The sequence below is a fragment of the Lepisosteus platostomus genome, chromosome 6 (assembly GCF_059453375.1).
Source record: "Lepisosteus platostomus isolate fLepPlt1 chromosome 6, fLepPlt1.hap1, whole genome shotgun sequence".
NCBI classification, from domain to species: Eukaryota; Metazoa; Chordata; class Actinopteri; order Semionotiformes; family Lepisosteidae; genus Lepisosteus; species Lepisosteus platostomus.
Window position 1 is genome coordinate 5,652,906 of NC_142616.1, and position 16,597 is coordinate 5,669,502.

Below are 16,597 nucleotides of genomic sequence, written 5' to 3' on the forward strand. Positions count from 1 at the left end.
AGCCTGAGGAACAGACAGTGAGCCTGTCTCTCAATAATAATAATCCAGTGTGTGATCTCCTGTCCCAGTCTGAGGAACAGTGAGTCTGTCTCTCAATAATAATAATACAGTGTGTGATCTCCTACCCCAGCCTGAGGAACAGACAGTGAGCCTGTCACTCAATAATAATAATACAATGTGTGATCTCCTGTCCCAGCCTGAGGAACAGACAGTGATCCCGTCTCTCAATAATAATAATACAGTGTGTGATCTCCTGTCCCAGCCTGAGGAACAGACAGTGATCCCGTCTCTCAATAATAATAATACAGTGTGTGATCTCCTGTCCCAGCCTGAGGAACAGACAGTGATCCCGTCTCTCAATAATAATAATACAGTGTGTGATCTCCTGTCCCAGCCTGAGGAACAGACAGTGAGCCTGTCTCTCAATAATAATAATAATAATAATCCAGTGTGTGATCTCCTGTCCCAGCCTGAGGAACAGACAGTGAGCCTGTCTCTCAATAATAATAATACAGTGTGTGATCTCCTGTCCCAGCCTGAGGAACAGACAGAGAGACAGAGGGTTGGTGAGACTGTGAGACAGCGAGTGAGGGAGATGGTGAGACAGGGACACAGAGAGGAACAGTGAGTCAGAGAGACAGAGACACTTGAGTATGAACCCTTCACTTTTCTTGCTGATGCCCGGAGAAACGTGTTCGTAGCAGGGTGGGGTGGAGGGTGAGAGTGATCGTTAATTATTACCAATCATTAATAGACTCCTAGCTCAGCCCTTTCGGCAGCACAAAGGTCGAAGAGGGTCCCCCTCCTCCTGCATTTCTCCTCTTCCCTCTCCTTCATTCGCCCTCTGTCTCTCCGTCTCTCCATCTCTCCCGGAGTGCGACTGCTCGGCACAGGCATGGGGAACAGCACGGGGGACGTCACTCTCAGGAAGGGCACCATCAACAACCCCGCGGACATCTGCGTCATCGTGGTCTACTTCCTGATGGTCATCGGCGTGGGGCTGTGGGTCAGTCTGTGTGTCCGGCGGTCCGTCTGTAATAATGTCTCCCTCTCCGTCCTCTTCCTTGTAGATCCGTCTGTCCTGTAGGTCTGTCTGTCCTCTTGTTGGACTGAGTCAGTCTGTGTGTCCGGCGGCCCGTCTGTAATAATGTCTCCCTGTCCGTCCTCTTCCTTGTAGATCCGTCTGTCCTGTAGGTCTGTCTGTCCTCTTGTTGGACTGAGTCAGTCTGTGTGTCCGGCGGTCCGTCTGTAATAATGTCTCCCTGTCCGTCCTCTTCCTTGTAGATCCGTCTGTCCTGTAGGTCTGTCTGTCCTCTTGTTGGACTGAGTCAGTCTGTGTGTCCGGCGGTCCGTCTGTAATAATGTCTCCCTGTCCGTCCTCTTCCTTGTAGATCCGTCTGTCCTGTAGGTCTGTCTGTCCTCTTGTTGGACTGAGTCAGTCTGTGTGTCCAGTGGTCCGTCTGTAATAATGTCTCCCTTCTGTCAGTACCCATGCATTCAGATATCCTAATACAAACCTGGTCAACTCTGTTTCTTAGTCTGTCTCACATCGCACCTGTCTGTCTGTTCACTGATTGGCTGTTGCTCCTTGCAGTCAATGTTCCGGACCAATCGGGGAACAGTGGGGGGGTATTTCCTAGCAGGACGGACTATGGTCTGGTGGCCAGTGAGTAAAAATAATTATTTAATTCAGTGCTGTGTTAATGTACTATAGTGTCCAGTGTGTCTGTATTAACCCCTCTCTCTCAGTGCAGTGTTAATGTACTGGAGTGTCCAGTCAGTGTGTCTGTATTAACCCCTCTCTCTCAGTGCAGTGTTAATGTACTGGAGTGTCCAGTCAGTGTGTCTGTATTAACCCCTCTCTCTCTCAGTGCAGTGTTCATGTACTGGAGTGTCCAGTCAGTGTGTCTGTATTAACCCCTCTCTCTCAGTGCAGTGTTAATGTACTGGAGTGTCCAGTCAGTGTGTCTGTATTAACCCCTCTCACTCTCAGTGCAGTGTTAATGTACTGTAGTGTCCAGTCAGTGTGTCTGTATTAACCCCCCTCTCTCAGTGCAGTGTTAATGTACTGGAGTGTCCAGTCAGTGTGTCTGTATTAACCCCTCTCTCTCAGTGCAGTGTTAATGTACTGGAGTGTCCAGTCAGTGTGTCTGTATTAACCCCTCTCTCTCAGTGCAGTGTTAATGTACTGGAGTGTCCAGTCAGTGTGTCTGTATTAACCCCTCTCTCTCTCAGTGCAGTGTTAATGTACTGCAGTGTCCAGTGTGTCTGTATTAACCCCTCTCTCTCAGTGCAGTGTTAATGTACTGGAGTGTCCAGTCAGTGTGTCTGTATTGACCTCTCTCTCTCTTTGAGGTGGGAGCCTCTCTCTTTGCCAGCAATATCGGAAGTGGACACTTCGTGGGCTTGGCCGGCACTGGTGCAGCCAGTGGGATCGCGGTTGGAGGATTTGAGTGGAACGTAAGTCATCTCCTTTCAAGACCGTAGTTCTTCCATATCGTGACAGAGTCTCGTTTCTGACAGTGACAGCCGTTATAGATGCACTTGTGAATTTGACTTCACTGCACAGGGCCTGGAGTCTGCCAGAGTGAAACCCATCTACTTCACAAGACATGCACACGCTGGCCAAAATATTAGATACCCCAGTCGAATGAAGGGGCTCTTTCAGGGGGGCAGGCAATGAGAGGTTGGGTTGAGGAGCAGGAGACAGACCAGTCCCGATCTCAGCCCTTCTGAAGCCTAGGGGCAGGAGTGGACCTGCAGGTCCAGCCCACAGCCTTGCTTGGAAGAGATCAGAGCTCTGAACTGTCCAGAACCTGCTGGAGTGCATAGTCACCGGTCCAGTCCAAGATATCCGCATTTTGTTTAAAGAAAAGCCCATGTTATTCCCGATGTGCGTGTCGGGTGTGGGGGGTAAGATCTGGGTGTTTGTCGTGTGGACTGGATGTGTGTCGGATGTGTGTGTGTGACTGGGTGGATAGGGTATTTCTGGATGTAGTGTGTCTCTGTAACAGTGAGGTGAAAAGAAATGAATTTTCAACCCAGCTGTAGAAGGGAGATGGGTCGATAACCTTTCCTTTTCTTGCAGGCTCTGTTTATTGTGCTGCTGTTAGGGTGGTTGTTTGTTCCTGTCTACCTCACTGCCGGGGTAAGTTACTTAGAGAGACTGATGAACATGGACAGATTGATGTTAAAAGAGACCAGTTAATTGTCTATCTATCTCTCATCCATCATTTATTTCACTCTCAGTGCAGTGTTGTTGTACTGTAGTGTCCAGTGTGTCTGTCTGTATTAACCCCTCTCTCTCAGTGCAGTGTTAATGTACTGGAGTGTCCAGTGTGTCTGTATTAACCCCTCTCTCTCAGTGCAGTGTTAATGTACTGGAGTGTCCAGTCAGTGTGTCTGTATTAACCCCTCTCTCTCAGTGCAGTGTTAATGTACTGGAGTGTCCAGTCAGTGTGTCTGTATTAACCCCTCTCTCTCAGTGCAGTGTTAATGTACTGGAGTGTCCAGTGTGTCTGTATTAACCCCCCTCTCTCAGTGCAGTGTTAATGTACTGGAGTGTCCAGTCAGTGTGTCTGTATTAACCCCTCTCTCTCTCAGTGCAGTGTTAATGTACTGGAGTGTCCAGTCAGTGTGTCTGTATTAACCCTTCCCCCTTCTGTCTTAGGTGATCACTATGCCTCAGTACCTAAAGAAGAGGTTTGGTGGAGGAAGGATCAGTCTCTATTTGTCCATAATATCTCTCTTCCTGTACATCTTCACCAAGATCTCAGTAAGTGTCTCTGTATTTTTGTCCTCCAAATCTGTTCCTCCACAGTGTTAATGTACTTTAATGTCCAGTCATTGTGTCTGTATTAACCCCTCTCTCTCTATTAGGTAGACATGTTTTCAGGAGCAGTATTCATCCAGCAGGCTCTGGGCTGGAATATTTATGTGGCTGTGATTGCCCTGCTGTCCATCACTGCTCTCTACACTGTCACAGGTAACTCGTTCCCAGCCTGCTCTGTGGGCGGAGGGGGCAGTATGAGCCGTGTGCTGGGGGTGTGGCCCACGTGCACTAGAGCAACTTGTTTTTGTCCCTGATGAACATGATGTGTGCCAGCTGTTAAAGGCTGATGTATTGAAGCGTGTTCTGTGAGTTATTAACTGCCTGCTTTTGCGCTCGCTGGTCACCAGGAGGGCTGGCCGCACTGATGTACACAGACACCGTCCAGACCTTCGTCATCATCGCGGGGGCCTTCGTCCTCATGGGCTTCGGTGAGGAAGCAGCTGAGAGGCGTCGCTCTCAAAACGACAGTTCTTAGCGCCCTGAAAATCCATAACCGTCAGCTCTGATATCGCTGCCGTGTGAATTTGGACAGTCTTTTCCAATTGTATTTAAATTTAATCTGAAAATTTAATCCAGATGAGAATCCTATCTTGATTTAGACTGATGTATTTTAACCTTAATCATTCTTACACTTTACTGTAATCTAATTGTGAACCATAAATCTTGAAATGAATCCTAATACTTACATTTTAAACCTGAAATCTTATTTAAGAATCATGCTCCTCATGTTATCCTCCTTAAATTTATTTTTATTCTTTATTCAATTCTTAATCTTCTTCCTGTTGTCAATCATATTCTATTTATTCTGAACCTTTATTGTTTTATTCTTCTTCTTAATCTTTTTATTCTCAATCTTAATATTTATAATCCTCTTATTCTTATTTGTAACCATATTGTTCTTTTGTTCTCATGAATCTTATTCCCGATCATGTTCTTATTATTCTTAGTCTTAATCTTAGTGTTTTTGTTCTCATGAATCTTATTCACGATCATGTTCTTATTATTCTTAGTCTGAATCTTAGTCTTTTTGTTCTCATGAATCTTATTCATGATCATGTTCTTATTATTCTTAGTCTTAATCTTAGTGTTTTTGTTCTCATGAATCTTGTTCATGATCATGTTCTTATTATTCTTAGTCTGAATCTTAGTGTTTTTGTTCTCATGAATCTTGTTCATGATCATGTTCTTATTATTCTTAGTCTTAGTCTTAGTGTTTTTGTTCTTCTGAATCTTCTTCTTGTTCTGATTCTAACTGGGATGCGGATCCGCTCCTCTCCCCCTCTCTCCCAGCGTTCGCGGAGGTGGGGGGGTACAGCGCTCTGCTGGACAGGTACAGCTCGGCCCTGCCCTCGCTGGTCCAGTCGCCCGACCCGGCCCGCTACAACATCAGCGCCAGCTGCTACACCCCCCGGGCCGACGCCTTCAACCTGCTGAGAGACCCGCTGACCGGAGACCTGCCCTGGCCTGGGGTCCTACTGGGCATCGCCATCGTCGGGGCCTGGTACTGGTGCACTGACCAGGTAGGGCACTGGGGATACTGGGGTTATCCTGCTGCACTGACCAGGTAGGGCACTGGGGATACTGGGCTTATACTGGTGCACTGACCAGGTAGGGCACTGGGGATACTGGTGCACTGACCAGGCAGGGCACTGGGGATACTGGGCTTATACTGGTGCACTGACCAGGTAGGGCACTGGGGATACTGGGGTTATCCTGCTGCACTGACCAGGTAGGGCACTGGGGATACTGGTGCACTGACCAGGCAGGGCACTGGGGATACTGGGCTTATACTGGTGCACTGACCAGGTAGGGCACTGGGGATACTGGTGCACTGACCAGGCAGGGCACTGGGGATACTGGGGTTATACTGCTGCACTGACCAGGTAGGGCACTGGGGATACTGGTGCACTGACCAGGTAGGTCACTGGGGATACTGGTGCACTGACCAGGCAGGGCACAGGGGATACTGGGCTTATACTGGTGCACTGACCAGGTAGGGCACTGGGGATACTGGGCTTATACTGGTGCACTGACCAGGTAGGGCACTGGGGATACTGGTGCACTGACCAGGCAGGGCACAGGGGATACTGGTGCACTGACCAGGCAGGGCACAGGGGATACTGGTGCACTCACCAGGTAGGGCACTGGGGATACTGGGCTTATACTGGTGCACTGACCAGGTAGGGCACTGGGGATACTGGGGTTATCCTGCTGCACTGACCAGGTAGGGCACTGGGGATACTGGGCTTATACTGGTGCACTGACCAGGTAGGGCACTGGGGATACTGGTGCACTGACCAGGTAGGTCACTGGGGATACTGGTGCACTGACCAGTTAGGGCACTGGTGATAGTGGGGTAATACTGCTGCACTGACCAGGTAGGGCACTGGGGATACTGGGGTTATCCTGCTGCACTGACCAGGTAGGACACTGGGGATACTGGGCTTATACTGGTGCACTGACCAGGCAGGGCACAGGGGATACTGGTGCACTCACCAGGCAGGGCACTGGGGATACTGGTGCACTGACCAGGCAGGGCACAGGGGATACTGGGCTTATACTGGTGCACTGACCAGGTAGGGCACTGGGGATACTGGTGCACTGACCAGGCAGGGCACTGGGGATACTGGGGTTATCCTGCTGCACTGACCATGCAGGGCACAGGGGATACTGGTGCACTGACCAGGTGGGTCACTGGGGATACTGGTGCACTGACCAGTTAGGGCACTGGTGATAGTGGGGTGATACTGCTGCACTGACCAAGTAGGGCACTGCGATACTGGGGTTATACTGGTGCATTGACCAGGTAGGGCAATGGTTATACTGGGTTTATACTTGTGCACAAACCAGGTAAAGCACTGGATTAATTTGAGATTATTCTGGATATGCATTGGTTAAACTGTCATTGTCCACGGATCAGACATTGTACTGGTTGTACTGGAGTTTACTGAGATCATTCTGATTATAAATGATTGATACTGCTGAACAGAACAGATACAGAACAGATAAGATAGTGGCCATATAATGGCTGATTTTTGCAGTGCACCGTTAATGCTACTTGGTGACCATGAATTATATTAGTGCACTGACCAGGTAACAGAACTGGGGCACTAGGATTACACTGGAGTTGAAGAAACACCTGTCATTACCAACATCACATTGGCTGCCCTGGAGTCATATTGATACCACACTGCAGAAGGGTATACAGAGGGCAGACTGTGAATACCCTTCTGCACTTTGGAAGAGGACAGCAGGTCCAGACAAGATGGAGGTCTGACGTTCCTCAGAACAGCTTGGGGAATGAGCTGCTGCCCTCAGTCACCTGAACACTTCTGAGAAGGTGATTGGTCAGGTGACCCTTCAAGAGCTGGCCTGGTCTGTGATCTGCTGTCTGGAAGCAGAGTTGAAGCAGACTCTCAGATCCAATGTGCATTAAGCACCAGAGGAAGAATGAAAGAGAGAGAGAGAGAGAAAGAGAAAAGAGCATCTGGCTTTCACAACCAATGAGCTGAGCAGCAGGGGGCACCAATCTAAGAACAGACACTTGAGACTGGGGAAGAGACTCAGGCATCTAGGGAGGGCTGTGCAAAAGTCAATTTTCCTCATTCTGCTGGTAAAATTAATCTTTACCTTACGGGTGTTTTAGGTGTTTGTCTCCCCTTGACCTGTCTCTCGACTTTCCAGTTACTGATAGCTTGATTGCGGGTGTGCCATGCACTGCTCAAGTATCTGCTCTACTGGTCTCGGGAATGAGGATGCATTAGGGATATATTTCTCATGCGTTGTTAAACTGGAAATATATGCCACTCACACCACGCCTCCAGTGTTCAGTCACAGGAGGAGCATTGCCGGTATCTGCACCCTGTCTGCAGGGCACATGAGTGCACTTGGGGCTGGAGGTCACTGGCAGAGGTGCTCATACCTCCCCCCCTCCTTCTCCTCTCGTTGCGCAGGTGATCGTCCAGCGCTGCTTGGCCGCCCGGAGCCTGACCCACGTCAAAGCGGGCTGTATCATGTGCGGGTACCTCAAGCTGCTGCCCATGTTCCTCATGGTGTTCCCTGGCATGATCAGCCGGGTGCTGTACCCCGGTGAGTGACGGGACCCCCCCCAGGATCCGCCCCCAAAACCGGTCCCAGTATCTGCAGGTCACACCAGCTCTCCTCATGCCTGAAGGCACCCCACCTAACATCCTTGAGCTCATGCCAAAGCACCTCCAATAGCCCAGGGCACCCCAAAGTTCCTGATCAGCACTATATCCAAGTGAGTGAGGGACCTCCGGTACCCCCATGCATGATGCCTCCAAACCCACGATAAGCCTTCCACTGTGCTTCAGAAAGAGAGCCACTGTATTCCAACTGACACCCCACTCTCCTGACCCCAGTGCAGTGTTAATTCATTGGATGGACATGCACGACATGTTTGTATTGACCACAGCCTCTCTCTTGCTGGATTTCTTGTCTGCCTTCTAAAGAGACATTGTCATTTGATAGTAAAATACTGTGTCTACATAAACCCCTCCTCCTACCTGTGGTCCATTATTATCCATATTTAGTGGAGAAACAGGTCAACTCCGCTGGTCAGATGGTCTACATAAACTTCTATTATTGCCCTTTGTAATCTGTGTTTAGTAGAGAAATAGGTCAACTCGACAGTTCAAATACTGTCCATACAAAACCATTCTCCTAGCTGGGTTGTCCCATTCTAATCACTGTTTAGTAGAGAAATAGGTTGACTCTACAAGACTGTCTCCCTCTCTCTCCACAGATGAGGTGGCCTGTGTGGTGCCGGAGGTGTGTAAGCAGGTGTGTGGGACGGAGGTGGGCTGCTCCAACATCGCCTATCCCAAGCTCGTGGTGTCAGTCATGCCCAACGGTGAGACTACCTGTCGGGTCTGAATCTATTCCAGTCTGTGTACTGATCGTTGCTTCTGAGTTCACAACTGATGGTGTTCCTCCTCTTCTGCGCCACTGAATCTCTTGAAATATCTCTCTTTCTGTGTTAATGCATAGGTGTTTTAACCTCTAGACCTCTATATAATAATAATAATAATAAAATTATATAGCGCTCTTCTGGACACTCCACACAAAGCGCTTTACAGATTAAGGGGATCCCCTCCACCCCCAGCAGTGTGTCCCCCCACCTGGATGATGCTTCAGTATGCTCACACACATCAGCTCTCAGTGGGGAGGAGAGCAGAGTGATGAAGCAAGTTCAGAGATGGGGGTTATTAGCAGGCCATGATGGGTAAAGACCAGGGGAAATTTGACCAGGAAATTTTAAAGTCTACACGGAATTTGACGGGAAGCCAGTGCAAGGACTCCAGGACAGGAGTAATGTGAACACTTGCACTAGACCTGGTCAGGATTCAGGCTGCTGAATTTTGGACGTACTGCAGTTTGTTCAGAGTAGATTTTGATACCCCTGCGAGTAGAGCATTACAGTAGTAAATTCGAGAGAATACAAATGTGTTGATCAGCTTTTCAGCCACAGTTAATGATAGAACTGGGGCATTAGGACCCCCACAGACCGCAGGGTGAGCGCCCCCTACTGGCCCCACTAACACCCCTTCCAGAAGCAACCTTAATTTTTCCCAGGAGTCTCCCCTCCAGGTACTGACCAGGCTCACACCTGCTGAGCTCCAGTGGGGCTGCCAGTGCTGAGCTGCAGGGTGATATGTCAGCTGGCTATGATATGGTCTTAACCTCTGTTCTTCTGCTTTCTGCTGCCTCTCTCTTCCTCTCTCCCCCGTCTGGGCCCCAGGACTGCGGGGGCTGATGCTGGCCGTGATGCTGGCAGCCCTGATGAGCTCTCTGGCGTCCATCTTCAACAGCAGCAGCACCCTGTTCACCATGGACATCTGGACGAGACTGCGGCCGCAGGCCCGAGACAGGGAGCTGATGATCGTGGGCCGGTCAGACTCCCCCACCTCCCCTTCGCCGTCTCAGATTCCATCCCGGAGTCAGATTGCGTTTCATTTCAATTCGATTAACTGGCAGGACCAGTCCATTAGCGTACTGCCAGAACAACTACAAGAAGCCATTAACCACAGCAGTGTAAAACTGCAGACCAATCCGCAAAACACAGGGGAAAGAGCAGCTCTGTCTGCTGATCAGCCACAACGAGATGATCCATCAGTAGATATTCGCATAACTAACACAATATGGTGAAACCGATATTTCCGTCTTAAACACATTTCCCTGGGGAAAGGGACTCAAAATATAAAACACACACACACTGCCATCCCACCCTTCTCAGAACTACAGTCAAAATCAAGAGATATTTAACAGGTAAACCACGAGGTTAAGCACAGTCGCTGGTGGCCCGTGGGTGCAGGAGGGGGCCTGGGATCGATTGGCATCCCAAACTGGGTATATCCAGCCCCCTCTTGCTTGTGTAGGGATACAGGGAGTCACAGCGCAGTCCAGTGAAGGTTTGGTAGGAGTTAAATTGTGATGAAAATGGCCACTTCATGAGACAGTGGGAGAAGAGTCACAGAAGGAATACTTCTCCCAGTGTCCTGAATCCCTGTAGTGTTCCATGAAGTATACTTTTATATTTTTATATAAGTTTACTTTTATAGTTTTATAGTCCGTGTCCAGCTATGGTCACTGTGTTATTACCATGAAGGGGTGTTTATGAGCGACCATTACCGTCGTATTGGAACCATAGAAAACAGTTATAGCCAGCAGCTATATAGCAACTTCACCCTGCAGCTCAGCACTGACAGCCCCACTGGAGCTCCGCAGTGTGAGCCTGGTCAGTACCTGGAGGGGAGACTCCTGGGAGAGCTGAGGCTGCTGCTGGAAGAGGTGTTAGTGGGGCCAGTAGGGGGCGCTCACCCTGCAGTCTGTGTTGGTCCTAATGACCCAGTATAGTGACGGGGACACTAGACTGTAAAAAGGCGCTGTCCTTCGGATGAGACGTAAAACCGAGGTCCTGACTCTCTGTGGTCATTAAAAATCCCAGGGCGTCTCTCGAAAAGAGTAGGGGTGTCACCCCGGTGTCCTGGCCAAATTTCCCCCTGGTCTTTTCCCATCATGGCCTCCTAATAACCCCCCTCTCTGAACTGGCTCCATCACTCTGCTCTCCTCCCCACTGAGAGCTGCTGTGTGTGAGCAGACTGGAGCTTCATCCAGGTGGGGGGACACACTGGTGGGGGTGGAGGGGATCCCCAAGGCCTGTAAAGAGCTCTGAGTGGAGAGTCCAGAAGAACGCCATGAATTCTTATCACCTCCACTGGCCCAGAGGCTGTCCCTGAGATCCCACCTATCCCACCTTTCAGTTCCTCCTGAGGTGTCCCATACAGCAGTCCAACAGTATGAGGTGTCTGTTTAAGGTCAAGGTGTCTGACCAGGCCAGGTCAGGAGGAACGATCCCAGGCCGGAGGCAGATTTCGACACTCGTCCGGCTTCGGCCACGGCTCTGTGCTGGACCAGGCAGCCGGTCAGCGGAGAAGTCACCCCTGCTCTCCCCCTCTCGCCGTCTCTCTCAGGGTCTGGGTGCTGGTCATCGTGTCGGTCAGTATCGCCTGGATCCCCGTGGTCCAGGCGGCCCAGAGCGGCCAGCTCTTCGACTACATCCAGTCCATCACCAGCTACCTGGCGCCGCCCATCGCCGCCGTCTTCTTCCTGGCCGTCTTCGTCAAGAGGGTCAACGAGCCGGTGAGCGGGGGCAGCGGAGCGCGCTCGGGCCTGGTGACGTCATCGCCCCTCCCACCCCGCGCGTAGCAGGGACCTCACCGGCCCGGGCTGGGGGAGGTCTCCTTGAGCTCGCGCAGCTGGCTCCCTGTGGCGTGACGCGGGAGACCGCGGGTTCACGCCCCAGGTGTGGCGGGACGAACCGGCGGGGTGGGGCGGGGGAAGGGCACGAGACCCGCGCGGAGCCGCGACGGTCACAGGGGGATGCTGGGAGAAGAGGCTAGGACACGGCGGGGGGCTGAGATCGCAGCGCAGCCAACGCCTCAGGGGTCAAAGAGGAGCCGCAGCGCTCACTCTGTATCTCAGGGTTAGAAAGATCGCCTGCGTTTCGAACCACAGGGAAAGGAAAATGTACACAGGAAGCGGGAAAACCTGAAACTTCCATCACAAAAGAGAAGACATGTCCAGGTATAATAATAATAATCAACTTTATTTTATATAGCGCCTTTAAAGGTGGCTTCTCAAAGTGCTTTACAGGATGACAACAACAATAAATAAGAAGAATACACAAGATAAAAACACAATTACAACACACAGAGGAGACCGTGGATGGTGGTACTAGGAAAAGCAGAGGGGTGAAGAGTGGAACAGTTCAGTAAAGGCTTTTCTAAAGAAGGTTTTGAGTCTGGATTTGAAGGAGTTTAGAGAAGGTGACCCTCTGATATCCTTGGGGAGAGAGTTCCAGAGCTTGGGGGCATAACACGAGAAGGCCCCGTCACCCATACAATGTAGACGGGCCTGGGGGACAGTAAGGAGAGCAGAATTTGAAGAGCGGAGGTTGCGAGGTGGGGAGTAGGGCGATAAAAGTTCAGACAGGTACTGAGGTGCCAAGCCATGCAGAGCCTTATAGGTGAGCAGGAGGATTTTAAAGTCCACACGGAATTTGACCAGAAGCCAGTGCAAGGACTCCAGGACAGGAGTGATGTGATCACTTGCACTAGACCTAGTATGCAGATGGTATGCAGATGTCCTGCGATTCAAAACAAAGCAACGAGACTTCCGTTGAGGGGAAGCAGTCCTCTGACACTGTAAACAAGCAGGCCTGTGAATCCAGCTCCTTTAATCCAACAGAAATGCCACTCGCGATTCTGAGTCGGTGAAATAATAGCGTGGATAAATGGCGGATAAATGGAACTTGCTTGTTAACTCTGCCTGCAGATCACGCTGGGACATTACTGCAGTGAGATATCTGCCACACAGCCTGTACTTACTCGCTCATAAATCACAGTACGTGAGTCAGGACAGGGACTAGTGAGCAGGAAGGGCTGCTTCACGTCGCAGTTCCCCCAAATTTGTGACTAGAATGGCAGCTTACGCCACTTTCACAAAGTTCACGGTTGTGTGCTGCATTTGACACTTGGAAGTTTTTTTCTATGACGTCAATGAATGTATTTTGGACCCGAGGTTAAAGAACCGAGAAACTGGGACGGCAGTGTGCCCTGTTAATGAGAAGACTATGGTGGTGTTAACCCCTGCCTTTGTTTCTCTATCCCCCACCCCAGGGTGCCTTCTGGGGCCTGCTGGGGGGTCTGGGCATGGGCCTGTGCCGCATGGTGCCGGAGTTTGTGTTCGGGACGGGCAGCTGCCTCTTCCCCTCACACTGCCCCCCGGTGGTGTGCGGGGTGCACTACCTCTACTTCGCCGTGCTGCTGTTCTTCGCTACCGCTACCCTGGTGCTCACTATCAGTTACTGCACACAGGCCATCCCTGACAAACATGTGAGTCCAGACTGACGCCCTCTCTCTCAGTGCAGTGTTAATGTACTGGAGTGTCCAGTCAGTGTGTCTGTATTAACCCCCCTCTCTCTCAGTGCAGTGTTAATGTACTGTAGTTTCCAGTCAGTGTGTCTGTATTAACCCCTCTCTCTCTCAGTGCAGTGTTAATGTACTGGAGTGTCCAGTCAGTGTCTGTATTAACCCCTCTCTCTCAGTGCAGTGTTAATGTACTGGAGTGTCCAGTCAGTGTGTCTGTATTAACCCCTCTCTCTCTCAGTGCAGTGTTAATGTACTGGAGTGTCAGTCAGTGTGTGTGTATTAACCCCTCTCTCTGTCTCTCAGCTCTACAGGCTGGTGTTCAGTCTGCGTCACTCCACTGAAATCAGGGATGACCTGGACCGCGAGGAGGAGGAGCGAGGGAGGAAGGCGCGCAGGGAGGCAGCAGAGCAGAGCGCAGACAAGGCCCAGCAGGATGAAGGTGAGAGCAGCTCGTCAGCCTGTCCCTCCTCTTCCTCTCTGCTCTCTTTTTCTTCTGGGATCTTCCATTTCCCTTTTTCCTTCTTGCCCTCTGTACAATGTAATCCCGTGTAGTGATTCGCTGGGGGTGTGATCCTAGAGGTTTGACTGCTAATGTTTGCCCTTGTCCTGCCCCTCCCTCCCCCTCCCTCTGTCAAAACCCAATCCCATCACCTCTCAGTCCCTGAGGCAGAAGGGGGCGTGTCCCGGTCGCCGGCGTGCCGCCTGATTGGCTGGTTCTGCGGCGTCGGCTCCGCCCAGGCCCCCGAGCCAACCGAGGAGGAAGTGGCCGAGGCGTCCAAGCAGCTGCCCGACATTCACGAGGACCCCACCTGGAAGTACGTCGTCAACGGCAACGCCATCATCATGATGGCGGTGGCCATCTTCCTCTGGGGCTTCTACGCCTAGACTTACCGAAGACTGACCGCGCGCACCCGTCCCCCCCCCCATCATCCATCCAGCTTCTAACCACTTCATCCAATCCGGAGTCGCGGGGTCGCCGGAGTCTATCCCAGCATGCACCGGCAATGGAACACCATGTCTCCTGGTCTGCACTCCAGCCTGGGCTCGTACTGACTTTATCTCAGAGGATCTCAGTCCTGATCCAGGAGGAACACTGTGTCTCCTGGTCTTCACTCCAGCCTGGGCTCTTACTGACTTTATCTCAGAGGATCTCAGTCCTGATCCAGGAGGAACACTGTGTCTAAGATAGTCAATAAGGCTCTTATTGACTATCTTAGAAGATCTCAGTCCTGATCCAGGAGGAACACTGTGTCTCCTGCTCTTCACTCCAGCCTGGGCCCCTAATGACTATTTAAATCCATCCCTTCTCTGTCTGCTTCTCCCAGTCCAGAGTCTCGGGGGAACCAGAGCCTATCCCAGCAGGTACTGGCGCAAGGCGGGGTACACCCCGGACGCGCTGACAGTCCGCCACAGGGCACACAGACACACACGCACACCAGGGCCAGTTTACCCACCAGTGTGCCTTTGGCCCACACACACGTGAGGAGAACATGCAAACTCCACACAGCTGGTTGCACATCACAGGGTTTTAAAGACCTTGCGATCCCGATACTGTCCCGTACTGACCCAGAGCCGGTCCTCATCGCTGCCACCCCGCTAAATACCGGCCCATAGCTGTCACAGTTTCCCGGAAACTTGGAAAAACTGACCCAGTCTCTCTGCCAAATACTGCCACTGTCTCTTCCAAGTATCGATCGCACTGCACTCAGCATTAGTGACCCCCGGCTCTGCCAAATACTGACCTCAGTGCGCTCGCCCGGTACGGACGCACACCCCGCCAAATAGTGATCTCATCTCGCTGGGCTTGGCTCTGCCCCTGTCAGGAACAGACTGCGACACTGCAAAAGAAAACCAGCCCTCCCTTCCGCTGTGAGCCTCAGCCTGCGCTGCACCCTGGCAGACCTGCCAGGACCTGTGACTCAGCATTTCCAGGTGGGGCACGGAGCTCAGCAGGACCAGCGGAGATCGAGTCAGCTGTGCTGGGGCACGACCAGACACACACACACACACGCACACACCAACCCCACTGAGCACGTCTGGGATCAACTCGCCCGTCCCTGTACAACACAGAGCCTGAGAGGGTCAGGGCCTGACCAGTCACACACACACCAACCCCACTGAGCACGTCTGGGATCAACTCGCCCGTCCCTGTACAACACAGAGCCTGAGAGGGTCAGGGCCTGACCAGTCACACACACACACCAGCCCCACTGAGCACGTCTGGGATCAACTCGCCCGCCCCTGTACAACACAGAGCCTGAGAGGGTCAGGGCCTGACCAGTCACACACACACACCAGCCCCACTGAGCACGTCTGGGATCAACTCGCCCGTCCCTGTACAACACAGAGCCTGAGAGGGTCAGGGCCTGACCAGTCACACACACACCAGCCCCACTGAGCACGTCTGGGATCAACTCACCTGTCCCTGTGCAACACAGAACCTGAGAGGGTCAGGGCCTGACCAGTCACACACACACACCAGCCCCACTGAGCACGTCTGGGATCAACTCGCCCGTCCCGATACAAGAAGAACCAACAGAGACTGACCAGTCAACACACCCCAACTCATTTTCCCAGAATTCCCTTTCCTCCTGCCTTTTAAATGAAGCTTTAATCTCACAGAGCGTGGTTGGAACACAAACGCCTTGTTCAAGCACGTAGAAACCTTGTTGCTGGGCATGGGGCACGAGGTAACAATAAATCTTTTGTTTCCAGACGTTGGGCGAGTAATCTCTCTCTTTCCTTCTGGCCCTGTCGAGGGTGTTATAAACAGGTGGATCTGACTGACAGGAAACGTGTTTCTGCGTTTCCAGCGCCGGTTTGGCCGCTGTGCGCGATGGGAACGCATATTTATTAGCAGAACCCCACAGACTCTTGGACTTGTAGTTTCGCGTCGTAAGTATCTAATCGGCCAGCGATGTGAGGGGGCAAGAGACAGAGACAGAAATCATCTTGATTTGGCCTGCCGTCCCCAGGAGCTGAGCGGTTTTAGGGCGTTTATTAACTCCTAAATATACAGGTGGTTTGAGCTCTTGGGCCTGATAAGCGGCTATTGTCAAAGCCGGAAAACCCGGTGGGAGTGTGGCCCCTGCGGACTGGAGTTACCCCCCCGCCACCCCAGCCGTAAGCCTTGATCAGGGGGTTGGCAATCCTGATCCTGAAAAGTCCAGCGGGTTTTGCGGGTCACCCCGAAATCGGCAGGTTGCGGAGACGGGCGGGCTCTGCGGGACCTACAGCCGGCCGTGCCGGGTTCATGAAGACCCAGCTCGCTCGCCTCCTTCAGGAGTTCGCGGGCCTGTCCGTGCAAACTGCC

At 51.7% G+C, this 16,597-nt stretch overlaps 1 protein-coding gene across 1 annotated transcript; it reads left to right on the top strand.

The window, feature by feature from the left end:
* The first annotated feature begins 803 nt into the window (after nt 1–803).
* On the top strand, nt 804–16,000 carry slc5a2 (solute carrier family 5 member 2). Its single transcript, XM_088633882.1, has 15 exons — nt 804–1,006; nt 1,595–1,666; nt 2,356–2,460; nt 3,089–3,148; nt 3,671–3,775; nt 3,880–3,985; nt 4,180–4,260; nt 5,123–5,352; nt 7,786–7,921; nt 8,598–8,705; nt 9,594–9,744; nt 11,326–11,494; nt 13,033–13,248; nt 13,588–13,723; nt 13,943–16,000. The coding sequence occupies exons 1-15, from the start codon at nt 896–898 to the stop codon at nt 14,167–14,169; spliced, it is 2,013 nt and encodes a 670-aa protein (XP_088490008.1). The 5' UTR covers nt 804–895; the 3' UTR covers nt 14,170–16,000.
* Nucleotides 16,001–16,597: the final 597 nt, after the last annotated feature.

Coding starts and splice junctions, on each gene's coding strand:
- slc5a2 (XM_088633882.1), top strand. CDS start 896: ATGGGGAACAGCACGGGGGACGTCACTCTCAGGAAGGGCACCATCAAC. Junction 2,461..3,088: donor TTGGAGGATTTGAGTGGAAC/GTAAGTCATCTC, acceptor CTTTTCTTGCAG/GCTCTGTTTATTGTGCTGCT. Junction 13,724..13,942: donor CAAGGCCCAGCAGGATGAAG/GTGAGAGCAGCT, acceptor ATCACCTCTCAG/TCCCTGAGGCAGAAGGGGGC.